This window comes from Clytia hemisphaerica, unplaced genomic scaffold, assembly GCF_902728285.1.
Source record: "Clytia hemisphaerica strain Z4C2 unplaced genomic scaffold, Clytia hemisphaerica genome assembly, whole genome shotgun sequence".
NCBI lineage: Eukaryota > Metazoa > Cnidaria > Hydrozoa > Leptothecata > Clytiidae > Clytia > Clytia hemisphaerica.
Window position 1 is genome coordinate 235,362 of NW_027104563.1, and position 16,497 is coordinate 251,858.

The following is a 16,497-nucleotide window of genomic DNA, read 5'->3' on the forward strand; positions in this document are numbered from 1 at the left end:
ATTTACATTTTACTAGAAAAGTAAAAATATATTTTTCAACATTTTTTTCTGATTCAGTGTCTAAATACCCATCCAATTTAGAAGTTTGGCAGAAGGCAGACCTAAAATGAGCACCCTTGTAGCTTCAATTTTCCAGTGGGATTTACTTAAATATTTTTCATTTATCTTACTACCTAATTATCCAGTCTGGAAAGAAGGAAAAGTCTATGCCGGATGCGCTCAAAGAACTATTTAAAGATGCGCCGAAGGCGCGAAAATTTTTTCGCCGTAGGCGATAGCGTGCGCCGAAGGCGCACGAAAATTACAGGGGGGTTTAGGTGGGCGATGTAAGCCCCCCAAACGGGTCCAGGGTAGAGTCCTGGTGGGGGTTCAGGGGGCGAAGCCCCCGAAAGCCAGAGCATTTTATGATAATAAAGTCCTAATTTTGGCTAAAATAAGGTCATTTTTCTTTATTAATTCTATGTATCTTTATGTATCTTTCAGGTAAAAGATGAAATAAAATAAAAGTAAAAACATATTCTCAAGAAGAAGAGAACGATGTTACGTTAGTGTGTCTTGAAAAGTAAATTTATAATCATTTTAACTTTAATCTTGCTGATAAAAAAGAGACGGACTCAACCTAATACTAGAATAAACAAAAAGCAACGAGAAGAAATTGAAATGGTAACTGGAAGATTTAAAATATTTGTTGAGATTATCGTAATGGAAACTCGTATCACACACAGTTAAACCAACCGAGAAAGCTTTTCTTTGGTTATGGAGACACGGGAGATACGAGGACTAAATTTCCAAGAAAAATTCTATGATAAAATAATAACATAACGAAACAATATCAAGTCTAAACAATTAGTCCGATCTCATTATGAGGATACCAAGAAAGGACATCGACCACAATCAGCATTAATGCGATCAACAACCTTTGATACTTTGTAGCTATTGTGTCTGGACGACGTGAAAAACATGTTTTCACGATGGGGTTTTATCTTTTCGTCCCCATTGATATAAATCTCAACAGCGTCTTTTATCAAACGATCGAATCTATCGATGGATGGAAGGCACCAGGCAATTTTTGCTCTCGTCGTTAGAACCCAATTCGACTGTCCCCCATGCTGTTGCTGGTTACGCATGCAGTTGTAAAAACTTTCCGCTATAGCCTCTGGCCCCCCTTTTGAAAGAGCTACGTCTATGATGGTGCATCCTTCTTTTCCAGCCGTTGAGACGACGAAGTTGTTGCTGTAGAATGACTTATATACTTCCGATTGGTCAAGGATTCCGATTTCAACTGATTTATCGTATTTTAGCTCAAACTTGTGAAAAAAATCTCGACACTTGATCTCTTTGAATGATATTAGTTTTTCTCGTTTTTCAATTATCTTGTTGTCTGCATCAAGAAACCAATTCGCTTTGTTTTCCCAAATCGCCTCACATACCGCCTTTTTTATATTTCCGATGTACCTATGACTGAAAAAAATTACAACCTATCATCAGCCTTTACATGAGCCACTCTCTTTCAGATTTTAATAATTACCTTTTAATTAAATCTAAAAAATGTTTTGTTTTTAGGAAAGCCAAAAAATGTTTTTGAAAGCCCCCCTAGACAACTAAAAGCCAAAATTAATCAACCACTTCCCCAAAGGGAGATTATCTAAAATAAAATATTTTTTCCTATTTTTTCGTAATTTGCTATGAGATGACTAATATCGATTTTTCTACAACCCAAAATAATGAAACAGATTGTAACAGATTTTAGAAAAGGATGAAATTTAAGTGAATCCTTTTACCTCATTCGACTATCAAAGTTTAAGCTTGAGTCTGAAATGTGATCGGCCTTCGAAATACTTTTCATTTGTTTTTCAATCTCTTTGACACCATAACTTTCAATTTCCCCCTCCTCTCGTTCAAATGCAATCTTGCCCCTCTCTCGTTTACCACATGACAATTTTACCAATTCAGCGGCATCAAGAACTGCCAGTGTTTCGATGTGGTCTTTCTCGATTTCTGGCTTTATTCGTTTCTCTAAGGCTTCGATAAGTTCTTTCACAAATCTAAAGAATAGAATAGAGAAATGCATATGCTTCAAAATTCGTAAAACATTTATTTACATACTGGCATTAGGCAGAGAATTTGAACCTTTTTGGAATTTTCTTGCAGCATAGAATAAAGGTTGGCAAATGGCATGTTTTATGTAAAAATAGGTTATAACCACTGAAGACTTGGAAACACTTACACCAATCATTAAACGTAAATCAATAATAGAACAAGTAAAATACATACGCTGAATGTTCTTTACGGATGTCAGTCTTGTTTCGTGATGTCCACGTGAAAGTCCCGTCTGCATTTCTTTTCGGTAACCATCCTGCCAATAGGGTTACTCCATCGAATTTTCCACAAACTTTAACATCTTTTTCGTGTTTGGTGAGTTTGGGTAGAGCGTCTTTATCTCTTGCTCCTTTTGAAAAGAGAAATCCATTATTTTAATATGTTTACAACTTCGAAATTGCAGACGATTATACGGAATTGACGACAGATACAATTCATGAATGATAAGACAGATAATTTTAATAGAAATGAAACCATACCTGCTTCTTTCAATCGATCAATCAATTCAGGGAACAACTTTTTAAGTTTCCAGACAGGATTATCCAAGGATTGCAGCTGTAGCATAACATCAACCAATGGTTTCAAAGTGTCCAATAGGAGTAACATATCAAATACATAATCTGCTCCTTTTATCTGGAATTGATATTCTTCATCGTCACTTCTATTGGGGTGTAAGTGCTCGAAAGCTTGAATATAAGCACCATAAGACTTGAAAATTTTAACCCATTGGTTGTAGGATGAACTGGTAAACCTTTGAGTGGCATATGATACTGGTTGCGAAGCCCTTTCCATTCCTTAACAATTGATTGAACAGATTTGATCGTTTGATGAACAAGCTACAAGATAAATATATCATAAAATCATGACATTAACAAAATGAAAATTAAAGTCCTGAAACAATTGTTACAAACATAAAAATGAATTTGTTCTTTAGAGATAAATAGAGTTGTGAAATAACTTGTCCATTTCTACTTTTGAGAAAAGCATTTTGTTTGGAATTTGTTAAGTAATCAAAAAATAATCGAAAAGTAAGTTAACCTAATATACGAGCCTCCAATCGTATCATTGTCTCTAACATCAGTAACTGCTAGATTGAGCAAATGTCCAGGGTCCCATGTTACAGGGAAGCTAAGAATATCATCAAAATCTGTCCCAACATGTTCAACCAAAGATGAGCGAAAGTTTTTAGTTTGGTAAGGGTCGTCGGCTGCTGCACCACACATCCTGACACAAATAAGAAAAAACAATACACTGAAGGAGATCGACTGTCTATAAGTCCACAATCAGTTCTAATTTTAGATCAATTAAATTTTCGGATAGTGATTTCTTACTACTGATTGCGTTAGCAGAAGTGATGACAAGGCAGTTACAATGTCTTAATATTGGGGAAGATTAACATATCAGAAGTTTTCAGAAGCTACTTTTAAATCACCATATGCCAGGAAAATACAATTTATCATTGTATTGTCCTGGGATACCTTGAAAGCAAGCTGGATGGAAAGTTTTCTTTTATAGCATCAACCATCTGGGTTGCAAGTTCATCATAGGTTGCTGCATCAAGCTCTCTGTAGATTTCGGGCGCCGCTACTGGGATAGGACAACAATTTCCATTTTGATCCCGTGCAACTATGATGACGGCTTGGTTTGTGACTCTTGAAGGTGTAGCTTTATCAACAGTTCCCCAGAAATGTGGTGGTAGACCAGTTGATGGTAGGGGTGTGCTTAGCCAGTCGTTAATTTGCTTATTCATAGCCTGTTCGATACAATGCAAGATGTCATTAAAGTTTTTCCTGCTATGCCCTATGTTTCCAACTCTTCAACAACGATATCAAAGTTTCAAAATGGGTGGCAGCAGACCCTAATTTAATGGCCGAAATTGCTGCACGAAAAACATTTCGTCTTGTATTTTCATCTTCTCGAAGTGAAAGTTTGATCCTTCTCCAATTAGGCAAAGATGATTGATCATGAGGTTTTTTAAATGTCTCCAGGTGTCATTACCTCCTTGTAGTAACTGCCGTGTTTTCAATTTGTCATATGACATTCCTGTGGAGAATTCATTTCCCTTTGTAACCATACGGACTTGTGTTGGGTTCAAACTAGATGATCTAGGATTGTTTTTAAGATACATGTGAAAACAGGCTTTACACCTCAAAATCCCTTCTTCTGTTTTTTCGTCACAAAACCATTCAAAACTTTTGGAAACTTTCAGAAAGTCAACTAGGTTTTCACACTTTCGTAAAGCCTCCAGTAGGACACTTTTCTCTGTATCTTTAAATGCAATACTGCATATGCTTTCATGTTGAGTTTTCATACCCCTGAGTTCTAAAGTCAACTCATTCAGTTTTTTTAATATGAGATCTTCGTCCTTTGGTGTTGAAGAGTCTTTTTCAAGATTATTTGATGCAACACTCAACATTGTGGTTTGTGTAGGTTTCTTGGCTATAGAACTTTCATGAACTGAAGTAGCAGTAGTAGAGGCTTGGTCGGAGGCTTGGTTTGGGCTTTCAGTTGCTTCATTGTCACTACCACTATCGTCCTTTTTTCGTTCATATTTCTTCTTTAGATTAGCTATGTCCACTGAGTTAGTAGGGACAATCGTACATTTGCCTGTTAATTTATGCCATGTGGATTTGTGTCGTTGTATACTTGATGAATCATTTCTACAGATTCTAGTTGACCCTACTTTTGCAGGATTCTTTTTGGTAAAAAACCCTTCAAGGCACTCTTTACACGTAAATGATTTTTCCTCGATGGCTGTCTTCTTTGAATTGTTTTGAGAGTCAGTTTTCTTATCAGTGTTTGTGTTTGTCTCTCCGATTTTAGGTCTTTTAAACCTTGCCTTCCACGCCTCTTGCGAGTGTTTTCGTTTTTTTGAAGCGGACGTTTCAGAGGAATTGCCTACAAACATGAGCGAGAGAGTACACATTAGCGAGGTTACACATGAGTTTATCTGTGACATTTTTATCTTTCTTATTAAAATCCCCGTTACACCTATCAATAATCAACTGCGATAGTAAAGCTAAAATAATCGCAACTTATTATTTATATTTGTATTTCGTGTATGTACTCTTAAAATAATGAAGAACGCCTCTCCAATAAACCAAATAATAGAAAGAGAGGAAAACCTTTTACATTTCACTATGTAAAAGAAAAAAATGTTCATTTAATTTGATCCATTTGATCTTTCAAACATGAAAAGTACCACGTGCGTTGTCAGAGTCTTATTTTTATTATTGTCTTCTTTTTTTTATTTTATTAAAAAAGTTACTGTGTACTGTAGTAAGTAGCAAAGTGATAAGCCAAAAAAATATTCTCGTAGCTTATTATTGATGTGTGTAATATGGGGCCCCAACCCAAATTATTGAAAATACATTTTTAATTGAAAAGCATGTAAGTGCAGAAATTTGCCAGATTTAAGCTTTATGAGAAATATGTATTTAAAAATACATAAAAAGTGTGGCCCAAAGACTGATTATAGATTACGCCTCAATAGCTCTTCACTGAATTGGTAGCGGATTCAATGAATGTGTGCAATTTTAACGAGCATCTCGATAGAGACTACCAGCTCTTCTGCACTAAGCTATCAAGACAAGTAAATCTATCCTGAAAAGGACCCAGTTTGTAAAGCCCACCAAAGCACAAATCCACACTTTTTATTCGTCAGAGATAAAGTTACGATTTAACGATAATATCGTCCATAGAATTCATAATTCTGTGTCTACTCCTAACTTAATTTGAAATTTTCAAACCGACTTACCCTCGTCCTTCCTTTTCCCACTGCATAAAAAACAAATAACCTTTTGACCCTATCCTTCTTCTTGTTCTTCCCCAGCTGGTGGGTCCCCACAAATTAAGTGAGTGTACCGTTCACATCTCAGGCAACTGTGAGCCACGCCACATGGATTATTACAAACTTTACAAATTAAATTTACACTTTTTACACCATTATTTACACTATTTACAACTTCATTTTCATCTTCAATTATCTCTAATTCGTTGTCTCGTGCATCCGCCATATTGGATTCCCCGAAAAAAATGTGAGGTTTATTTTGGTACCGATATCGAGTTTTTCAATAGAGGGTGCGTTTTTTTTTTACGCCCGTTTTACATTTTATTACAATGTAGTGGAAATGGAGTCTAGGTGTAGAAAGTCACGTGATGAAGAGCTTTAAACGGATTTTAAAAAGAACAAGGTAGTGTAAACAATCTGAAAGGAGAAGAAGAGCGGCGAAGATATACTGGACAAAAAATCGATTCCTACGCCGAAATTCACAGATTTGATACGCCAAGGAAGGTTAAAATTATTGAGCTCACGCCAATACGCCGATCCTAAGATAAAGTCTACGCCGGATATATCCGGCGTATAGGCCCTCCTTTCCAGACTGGTAATTATTTCTGTTCTTTTGTCATCTCCGAAATCTTAGATTTTTGGGGTGGCTTGAGAATCAGAAAATTGATGGTTACAGATTTTGAAAAATATGAAAAATATATTAGGTTTTTAGAATTTGTTTTTTCATTTTTCACGGCAAACCGTTCATCCCTTCTCCAACTTGGTTGTCCATGGAGCCAAAATTTCTTTACATTTTATTCAAATTTTGCTGAATCCTAGAAAAGAAAATATATTATTATCTTTATCATTATTAGTTTTACTATTAGAAAATACCTGGCATAAGTTTCACACTCTCTCTAGAATATACATCTTGATTAACCCTATTTGCGCTGTAGACAGGCAGCTGACGACATCTAAAATCTGGACGACTTTGGGACAAACGTCGAGTTGATTTTTCTTGTTCCCATATATCTACTGATCCTAAAAATTTTACTCGGCGTCCGAAAATTTATTTAACGGACATGTCCGGTAATAATTTGTCAAATGATGACGTCACCACCAAAAGTGAAAATTTGATTTCAGCATATAATAATGATATATATACCATTCGACGCATTTTTCGATCTAGATTCTAAATCACATCAGTCTCAATAGGTGAAAATTTAGATTTCAAAAGTTATGACTTAAATTTGACATGTGATTTTGGTCAATCATGACCCTCTCACCCCCTAAAAATGTCAAATTTTAACGTCATCAAATCGAAAAACAATTTACACCATTCGAAAGCTCGTCAAAAACTATATAGAAGACAATTAAACGGGTATATTCGATTTCTCAGCCTAACTCAAGAAAATTGAGATCGTAATTCCTTATAAAATGAGGCATTTTTTCAAAAATGACGTCATAGAAGAGCTACGGACCTCGATAACTTTTCATATTCAAATTTATACTTATTAAGATTGATGTGATTTGAAATCTACATCAAAAAACGCTTCGAATGGTATATATAACTTTGAAATTTTGCAACATCAATTTTTCACTTTTGCTTGTGACGTCATCAATTAATATATTATTCTCGGACACGTCCGGTAAAGATTTTTAAACACGCCGAGTAAATTTTTCTGACTCTCTAAACTATAAAGATTTCAAAATAAGTACTCAATATTTGTCCCTCGAATTTTCACTTATTCACTTTTTTTGATGTCATCAGCTGCCTGTCTACTGGTCTTAAATTAAGCCGGCATTTTTTTCCAGCAAACCGCTTTGTTTGATTCCGTTTGACTTTTATTTTTATCTATCTAAAAGTAGAGTCTGGACAAAAGAATTTACTGGTCCACTTTTTTTGGTGATATATTCCTGCCGGTGGGAGAAGCACAGGCAAAAAAGTGAATTTTCAGCTTTTTAGGATACCGACTTCTGGCTTAATGTTAAGGATTTTATGTTGTTTTTGTTATTTTAAATGGTGTTTCAGAGTTGATAAGGAATTGAAAAAACTATTTTGAGCATTTTTTTATCCAGAAACATTTTTCTTCTTAAAACGACGCTTTGAAGAACCTGGCCGGATGAATTTTCAAAAGTGCGCAAAATTCAACTTTTGATTTTGACTCTTGGACCTGGATTATATTGTTTATATGGGAATTCCTTACTGTTCCTCATTATTTTAAGGTGTCCACCAGGTTGTAGACTGTCAATCTCCCAGAAAAAAGCCTTTTTTACCTCAGCGTATACCGTGAGATTGGGTAACTTGCATCAGTGGAAGCAAACATGCATAGCCCTCAAATCAGTTCTTGAGTTATTGAACTTGCGTCTTAAAGGCGCACCCCGGGATATTCAGACCCCGGCCGACCTGATACAAAAAGGGCTTAATACGAAAACCTTTTGTCAAGAAATATTTTAATGAGTGAAAGATTTACTGCCTCTTTAACTGATCACTTAAAGCATGACCGGAATAAATTGAGGCTGATGGAGAAAATACTGTATATCGTACAGTACAGTATTTTCTCAGCCTAAATTTTATTTTGATCATGCATGAACAAGCCGTGAATATTTAAAATACATATAAATGAAAACTTTTATAAAGGAATACTTTCAAAGCAGAGTAAAAAAAACATCTTATTACCTTCTTTTGTCTTGCTGATGCTCCTTGCCAATGTTTTCAATCGATACACAAAAAGTCAAATTTGAGATAAATTTTTTAAGCATGACACTAAAATAACAAACCCAAAAGAATCATAAAATAGTGAAGATATGTGTAAGTCAATAATTTAGTATCAATCATTACAATAAGCTATGTGGAAAACTGAAGTTAGTTGTCAGAAATTACTAAAGCAAAGACCTCGCTTCAAAAGTACTTTCGATTTCAGATATCATTCTTGACACTTCCGCAAGGTCCGCAATGTAGTTGCGCATTTTAAACAGCAAATTATCCCGCCGAGTTTTGTTTTTGATTGTATATTGTCTGTCGATTTCTCCGGGACTTTTGGTAAATATGACATGTTTTGTTTTACCGAAGTTGATTTTTAATTTCAATTTTTCAAACCATGAAATTATTTCATCTAGAAGTTTTTGTAAAGCTGGGTTATTTGAGTAGTTTCTATTTCTTCTTAATGCGTAAATCGCTAGGTCATCTGCAAATTGAGAAAGAAAGGTATTTTTTTTCATCTGTAGGAATGTCGCTTTCAAATAATATGACGAGTAGGGGACTTAGGCAACTGCCTTGAGGGAGACCTTCTTTTGGTGAGAATTTTTTTGAATTCTCGTTTTCAATCAGTATATGGACTTTTCTATTGTGTAGGAAACTGTTTATGATGTTGAGGTTTTTATTTGAAATGTTTAGTGAATTAAGTTTATAGAGAAGACCTTTTTTCCATATTTTGTCAAAGCATTTTTCGAAATCAATAAATATTGCGTCTATGCTGTTTCTTCGATTAAAGACTTCTGTAATTTTTTGAGTGATTATAAAAAGTTGGTTGTTTGTGGATCTTTTTTCTCTAAAACCTGATTCTTCTTTATTGATTTTTTCGTTTTCTTCTGCCCATTTTCTAATTTTTATTTCAATAGTTTCTTGTGTTATTTTTTGGTCCTTTGATTTTGTATAGCATGATTACTTTTCCCTCCTTCCAACGTTCGGGAAAATATCATATTTCATAGCATGAATCAAAAATATGGGTGATAGGCTTGGCTCAAGGTATTTTATGATTATATTTTGCCCACTGTCTATTCCAGGAGCTTTTTTATTTGAGAGTTTTTTTATTATTTTTGAGATTTTTTCTGTTTCAAAGTGATACGATCTAGAGTAGATGTTCGTAAAGTTTGTTTCATTGTACCATGTATTGACGTTGTTTTCGTGTTCTATGTCTGTTGTTATGTTCCCTTAGAATATCTCATCTTTTTTTGTTGTATCCTTTTTTGTTGTGGGATTATGGATTTTTTTGATGGATGATTTTTCTTTTTTTCCTAAGATGTTGTTAATATCTTTCCATGGGTCTTTGGAGTTTTTGGAGTTCGCAAGATCTACGTTTTTGTTTGTAAATCTTGACTCAGATTGTCTTATGTCTTTTTGGATTTTTTTGTTTAGATTGTTGATTTTGGTTTTTGTGACGGGGTTTCTGGTTCTTTTGTACTCTTTTTGTAGTTTTCTTTTTCCTTGATGTCTTTCCTAATTTGAGAGTTTATGCCGTGGTTTTATCTGTTTATTGTTGTTGTGATGTATTTTTCCAGTCTAGAGATTTTTTCGTCAATTTCATTTTTATTTTTTGGAGGATTTTGGAATTTGTTTAGCAGGAGGTTATTTGTATTGGCCCAGTTTACTTTATTATATAGTTTGATTTTGCTGTTTATTTTTCATTTTTCGAGTCCATCTTTTATTTTTATTTGAAAGGAAACAGGGGTGTGATCGCTGCCTACTTCATCTATATTTTGTGTAGTTATTGATTGAGTTATTTTATTTGGGTCCCATACTGCGATGTCCAATGTGCTTTCTTGGTTGTATGTATATTCAGTGTGTTCGCTATGTTCGAGATTGTAATTTGTGATCATGGTGTTAAGGGCGTTACCGCCGGTGTTGGTTTTTATATTATGCCGATTCGGGTGTTTTGAGTTTAGATCTCCAAGGATAATTGAGTTTTTGTTTTTTGTAAGATTTAGAATATTGTCAGTGTCTATCAGTTGTGAGAGAGGATTGTAGTAGTTCATGATTTCAAGATTTTAGTTTTTATTTTAGTAGATAGAAATTCATTGTTGTTGATGTTTTTTTCATATTCGTCAATTATTTGGAGATTTTTTTTGGTTAGGGTCATTAGGTCCTCCACCTGCGTCTGTATTCATTGATGTTGTAATCTGGATGTGAGAATTTTAGATTTGTGTTTTTATTGAGTTTTGTTTCTTTTATCAGTAGTAAATCTGGTTTTGATGTACCAATTAAGTCTATTAGGTTGTCAATTTTGTTTTGGATTCCATTGTATGGAAATAATTTTTATGGTATTATGTTCCGTCATTTTTAGTGTTGTTTTTACTTGTGGTTTTTTGAGAAAAGTTTTATCGATTTTTGTTTTTTGGATTTGCCGTGAAATACTGAGCTGAAAGGTTGGCTTGTTTACTGCTTGAGGATATGTAATGTTACTTTTGATTTTCTGTTTGCTATGCCTAGCTTTTCAAATGATGTTTTTAGTGCCTTGTCCTTTGCTGGGTCATTTACGGTTAATTTTTTTGTGGTGTCTATAATTAGAGAGTATATTTCAGTGTTTTCCATTTTTTGTTTGTGTAGGGTTGATAATAGAGTGTATAATAGTGGTAGTAATTCAGTGAGTGGTAATCCTTTTTCGTACTGTTCGAGTTTGTTTGTGAGAGTTAGATTTTCTACTTCCAGGGTTTCGAGGCGGTCAGCTAGTTCTTTGTTTTGTGTATTGAGATTTTCTATGATTTCTGTATAAGAGTTTGTGACTGTTGTTAGTTGTGCGATATCGTTTTCCTGTTTTTCTAGTTTGGTGTTTAGAGATGCGATTTCAGGGTATTTAAGGTTCATATCGGTGTGGGTTTTTTTGATTTTCAATTCTTTTTTTACGGTTTTCATGTGCTTGATATCAATGTATGCTTTGCACTTTTTGTAGTATGGGCTATGTTTTTCTTCACAGTTTACGCATTTTAGTTCGTCTTCGGTACAATCATTGTTACAATCTGTTTTTTTGGCATTTTCTACATTCTTTAATTTTACAGTTAGTGTGGTTGAATTTGTGGCATGATTTGCATTGGGATATATGGTTTGAAATTGGATCATAATTGCGGATATAGTAGCCTTTTTTGTTTACTTGGAAAGAAATGTTGATTGTAGTGAATTCTTTGAAATGTTCGGTGAGGACAAGAAGGAGTTTGTTTTCAACGGTGCTAATTTTTTGGTTGAGTGCTTTTTCGATGTTTTTGTAGAACTCATCAATGCTTACTGTATCGTCAATTTTATTGACGCACAAAGCTTTTTTGTTCATAGTGTTTGATGTTGGTTTAAATTTTGTTGCATGATCATTAGAGCATTTGATGACCTAAAAAACCAGAAGGTCGATAAAGCCCTACTATTAGTTGTATGAAGGATCTGAGTAATGAAATTGATTCACCCCATATCAAGGATGTTTTTTCTTAATTTGAGTTTTTTTGCCAACTTTGGTTCATTTTTTCCCATAATTACCAACTTGGTGCAATCCCCACAACAACAAACAAACAAACAGCAAACAGGGCTGACAAAAACAAAACTGGTGCCAGATGTTCAGATCAAAATGAACCCAGAAAAAACAAAGATGAATGAAAATGATGATCAAGGGTTAGCTGACTTTATTTATTTTTGCTTTTTGTAATACTTCTCTATTCTTATCAGTATAAGATTTTATTTGTTTTTGGTGAGATTTTCATACAATTTTCTTGAAAATGAAGCATACTTTAGAGGTAAATTTTACAGCAAATCCCAGGAAAATTGTTCTTTTTCTCAAACTTCAGATCTAAAATATGTATTGTATTGGTTTCAAATCTTGAATTGACCAGTTTATAAGAACTTTATAGCAGATTTGCATATATTCTTCATTGAAAATGGTCTATTTTTTATATTTATAGGGCCCAAAGACCCAAGAAGATTAAATGCCAAAACATCGGATGCTCTGAAGAATTCGCTCATAGAATACAACTCAAGAGACATCGAACAAAATGTCAATTTCCTGCTCCAGAAAAGGTTCCAATCTATCAGGAAACACCAGACAACAAATTCCAATGTTTGAAATGCGCTGCAATCTTCAAACACAAGCCTGGTGTCTTTAAACATATCTCGAAGAATGTTTGTGAGAAAGTATTAGCAGAGAAGATTGAAACCTCAATTGAATGTGATGTTTGTGAAAAAGTTTTTGCAAGAAAAGCTCATCTTGTTGAACATAAAAAGACTCATACCAAAGTTCCATATGTCTGTCGGAAATGTTATCGTGAATACACACGCAAGGACCATTTTCTCAAGCACATAATGACTTGTGATGATGTATTACCATCTTTTTCTCTTCTGGATATCAATAATCGCAATCCAACAGTCACCAGCCAATCATCACCAATGGTTATTGATGAGCCCTTCTCAACTACTTCTCTGTCGTTTTTAGATGATAATTCATCCCCATCATTTACTGCTCAACCAGCTCAACCAGCTGTCAACGTAATCTCCTTCTCCAGGGATGAAGAACCAACACCTTTTAATGATTCATCAGCCACTTCTATTCTTCGCCACGGCGTGACGTCACAACATTACGTTATGCTCCGCTGTAAGAGTCTACCATTTTGAACTGGGGGAAAACAAACCCGTCTTGTGGATGAGATTACCCCAGTTTTCAGTACGAGAAGGCAAGATGGACGCAAGTAATGAACCAAATAATGTTGAAAAACCTACTGCATCTTCTGAAACATACATGGAACTTCTCCAAAAAGAATCAAGAATCAGATACAAACAAAAGTTAGAGCTTGTTGGTAAGTTATAAGGGTTTTACAGGCTTAGAAATTTAATACCTAGGTATACTACTCTGTCTGCTCGTCTGCTCTGGCTGGCAAGTTTATAAAGTTTTTAATTTCCAGCCATCAAATTTATGAGAAGATTTATTAGGTACCAAATTATTAAGGTAGCTTTTCTTCATTTTTTAGGATTGGAACAATGCCCCTATGAGATAGAAATGGATAAATGGAAGTCGGATCCTACACAGTGGCCAGAACATACGTATCCTCATCTTTACCACTACCTTATTAAATCTCCAAGTAAGTATGCAACCTTTTATTTTATATACATTTCCTACTGTACAGATGTACCTAAAGTCTGGGACCTCAGTCGGGGGCGACCAGAAGGATCCTCTTTCGATAGCTATCTACCCGCCCGAAGGTAGGCTAGGGGGAGGGCGCCACCACTCTTTCTCACTGGATTGCTCCACTTACCCTTGGCCCTTCTCTTAATTGCTGAGCACCAAGCAGAGAGAAAGGTACCATCAAGTACCATTTTGGGAATCTTTGGCTGGGGGTTGAACCGGATATTATCAGATAAGCCTGTTTCTACACTGCACTCTCTGCTCTGACAAAAGTCTAACAATGTCTGTTAATTTGCTTTTCTCCATTTAATTTAGGAATTTACTCTCAAGAGGCAATGGAGAAATATAAGTCACTTGATGCTTGGAAATTTTACATATCTGGTTGGGTGCAAGAAGTGAAACATATGAAGATTAACAAGGTTACATTACTGACAGCTGAAATTCGACCCTCATACAAAACATCAGAAAAAACCCGCAGTGCTTGGGTCCTCATGAAAAATAATGGCAGTGTTGTATATGGTCATTGCAAATGTATGGCAGGGTGAGTTTATTTGATTTAAATTTAAAAGATAAATCAAATTTCTATAACTGAACCTGATTATAAAAACAGTGATACAGCCACGCATAATTATAATGGATAATTATACATGGCTGTATTATATGCATTGTTTTATGACTGGATTAATTAATTATTCAACAGTGGTAGCAATATCGCAGCTGGTAATAAACGTTCTATTAAACTTATCCCTAGTACTTTATCCTACTTCTTTTTTTCCATTTTTAGTTTGGATGAAACATGTTCTCATGTTGGGGCCATCCTTTACAAAATGGAGGCAGCAGTGAGGATTGGCTTTACAAAAGTGACTCCAACAGATTTGCCACAACTATGGAACCAAAACTTTACCAAGAACATTGACGGAGATAAAGTTGCAAATATTTTGATATACTCTGAAAAAGCGAAAGATAAATTGAAAATGCCTCAGCAGCCAACCCCAATAAAACCCATACATCTGGATCACTTTGAAGAATTTCTTGTAAATTTGAAGGGTACTGCTCCTGAAACTGTGGCACTGAGTTTATTCGGTGAACACCAGGACAACTTTGTCATCGAAAACACTCAAGAAACACGACCACACTTACCACCTTCATTGAGACTGTTATTTAAAGAGAAAAACATTGAACTTAATGAAGAGGAGTATTTGGATTTAGCAATGAGTACCATGAACAATCTTAAATCTGTCTCGCTAGAATCGATCTTGTATGTTGAAGAATCAACCAGAAACCAAGCTTTAAGTTTCACATGGTTCCAGCAAAGAGCAGGTCGGATAACTGGTTCTACTATTCGAAAAGTTTTCAAGGCCTCTATTGAGGAACCCAATAAAGAACTTGTTAAAAGTATTTGCTCAGACACTGCAAAAAGAATAAAGTCTGATCCACTAGACTGGGGTAGAAATCATGAAGATGTTGCTTTGTCCCTTTATACCGAAATTCATGGCAACCCAACCTTTGTTCCTGGTGATTGTGAGCCTGTCGCAGACTGTTTCTTCCACTATGACTTGGATGTCAAGTCTTTAGGGCTCTCTATCTATCAGCTAATACCATGGTTTGCTGCATCACCAGATTCTGTTGTATATTGTTCGTGTTGCTGTTATGGTGTAGTAGAAGTCAAGTGCCCTTACAAAATTGCCAAGGAGAAACTTTCACTAAGGGAGGAGATTCTTGGTGATAGATTTTATATTAAACACTCAGACTATAATGGATACTATTTAGATGAAGACCACCAATATTATTATCAAGTCCAACTTGAAATGCTTGCAACTAGCACAACCTTTTGTGATTTTTTTGTATGGACACCTACAGAGTTCCTTACTGTAAGGATATATATTGACAGGGAATTTCTGGGAAAAGTTCTTCAGCAATGTGACATTTTCTGGCAACACGTTATTCTCAAAGAACTTTTAACCAGACGTTTTGAATCGGAAGTTATCTGTGACGACATACCTGAGGATGGTGAAAAGTGTAGTGTGTGCTCTGATGATAACAATTATATGATGAAATGTAAAACTTGTCTTAGGTTTTTTCATCCCAAATGTGCTGGGAGAAAAACCATGGCAAAACCTGGTACCTGGAACTGTAAACAATGCAGAAAAAACAAAAAGTGAATTTTCTATATTATGCATCTTGGTATTGTACTATTTCATTTAAACTAATAATTCGTGTTTGTATGTATCTTTTTTGCTTTATTAATGTTTTGGCTCAAGTGCTTTTCTTGGTCTTTTGTTTATTTTCAATCCGGTATAAATTCAAATTCAACAAAGAAAAATCTTTCTGGAAGTTTTTAAAAACTAGCTTGAAATTGAATAAATTTATATTGATGTCTGTAATAAATTAAGAGGAAGATTAATTATCTTTTATCTTTGTGTGGTTTTCTATTTCATTTAATTGTTTTCAACATTTGAAGTTTTTGCGAGTAGAAAAGCTTTTTATTAAAATCATAGAAAGAAAAACAATTTACTAAAACTCAACATTTCTCTCAGCTGTCCCCTTGCACTTTAGATTGACCCTAGACCCTTGATATTTCGGGCCTTATTCAATTTATTTGTACCAGGTACTTTGCTTTCTTTATTTGAGTTGCTACTCTCGGAGTAATAGCCGGGGGTGGGGGTGGAATAAGCGGGGGGATTGGAAAAAATCTCAAAACTTAATAAGCAGGGGGTTGGAATTAAAATGTCCTGGGTGGAAAATTTTTGAAAAGAA

At 34.9% G+C, this 16,497-nt stretch overlaps 2 protein-coding genes across 2 annotated transcripts; one reads left to right on the forward strand and one right to left on the reverse strand.

Moving 5' to 3' along the window:
- Window positions 1-297: 297 nt before the first annotated feature.
- LOC136823350 (uncharacterized) lies at window positions 298-6,468 on the reverse strand. The gene is made up of 7 exons (XM_067079527.1): window positions 5,858-6,468; window positions 3,579-4,998; window positions 3,139-3,324; window positions 2,580-2,936; window positions 2,275-2,449; window positions 1,782-2,045; window positions 298-1,461 (listed from the first exon to the last, which is right to left on the reverse strand). The coding sequence occupies exons 4-7, from the start codon at window positions 2,890-2,892 to the stop codon at window positions 861-863; spliced, it is 1,353 nt and encodes a 450-aa protein (XP_066935628.1). The 5' UTR covers window positions 2,893-2,936; window positions 3,139-3,324; window positions 3,579-4,998; window positions 5,858-6,468; the 3' UTR covers window positions 298-860.
- Window positions 6,469-13,154: 6,686 nt separating this feature from the next.
- On the forward strand, window positions 13,155-15,902 carry LOC136823332 (uncharacterized). Its single transcript, XM_067079511.1, has 4 exons — window positions 13,155-13,414; window positions 13,586-13,696; window positions 14,056-14,281; window positions 14,525-15,902. Exons 1-4 carry the CDS (start codon window positions 13,261-13,263, stop codon window positions 15,900-15,902), a joined length of 1,869 nt encoding a protein of 622 aa, XP_066935612.1. The 5' UTR covers window positions 13,155-13,260.
- The last annotated feature ends 595 nt before the right edge of the window (window positions 15,903-16,497 follow it).

Bases quoted from the DNA above. Each gene is read 5' to 3' on its own strand.
- LOC136823350 (XM_067079527.1), bottom strand. From the start codon at position 2,892: ATGGAAAGGGCTTCGCAACCAGTATCATATGCCACTCAAAGGTTTACC. The intron at 2,450-2,579 runs GTATGGTTTCAT...TCTTTTCAAAAG, and splicing joins TGATCGATTGAAAGAAGCAG to GAGCAAGAGATAAAGACGCT. The intron at 2,046-2,274 runs GTATGTATTTTA...TCTATTCTTTAG, and splicing joins ATCCGTAAAGAACATTCAGC to ATTTGTGAAAGAACTTATCG.
- LOC136823332 (XM_067079511.1), top strand. From the start codon at position 13,261: ATGAGATTACCCCAGTTTTCAGTACGAGAAGGCAAGATGGACGCAAGT. The intron at 13,415-13,585 runs GTAAGTTATAAG...TTCATTTTTTAG, and splicing joins ACAAAAGTTAGAGCTTGTTG to GATTGGAACAATGCCCCTAT. The intron at 14,282-14,524 runs GTGAGTTTATTT...TTCCATTTTTAG, and splicing joins CATTGCAAATGTATGGCAGG to TTTGGATGAAACATGTTCTC.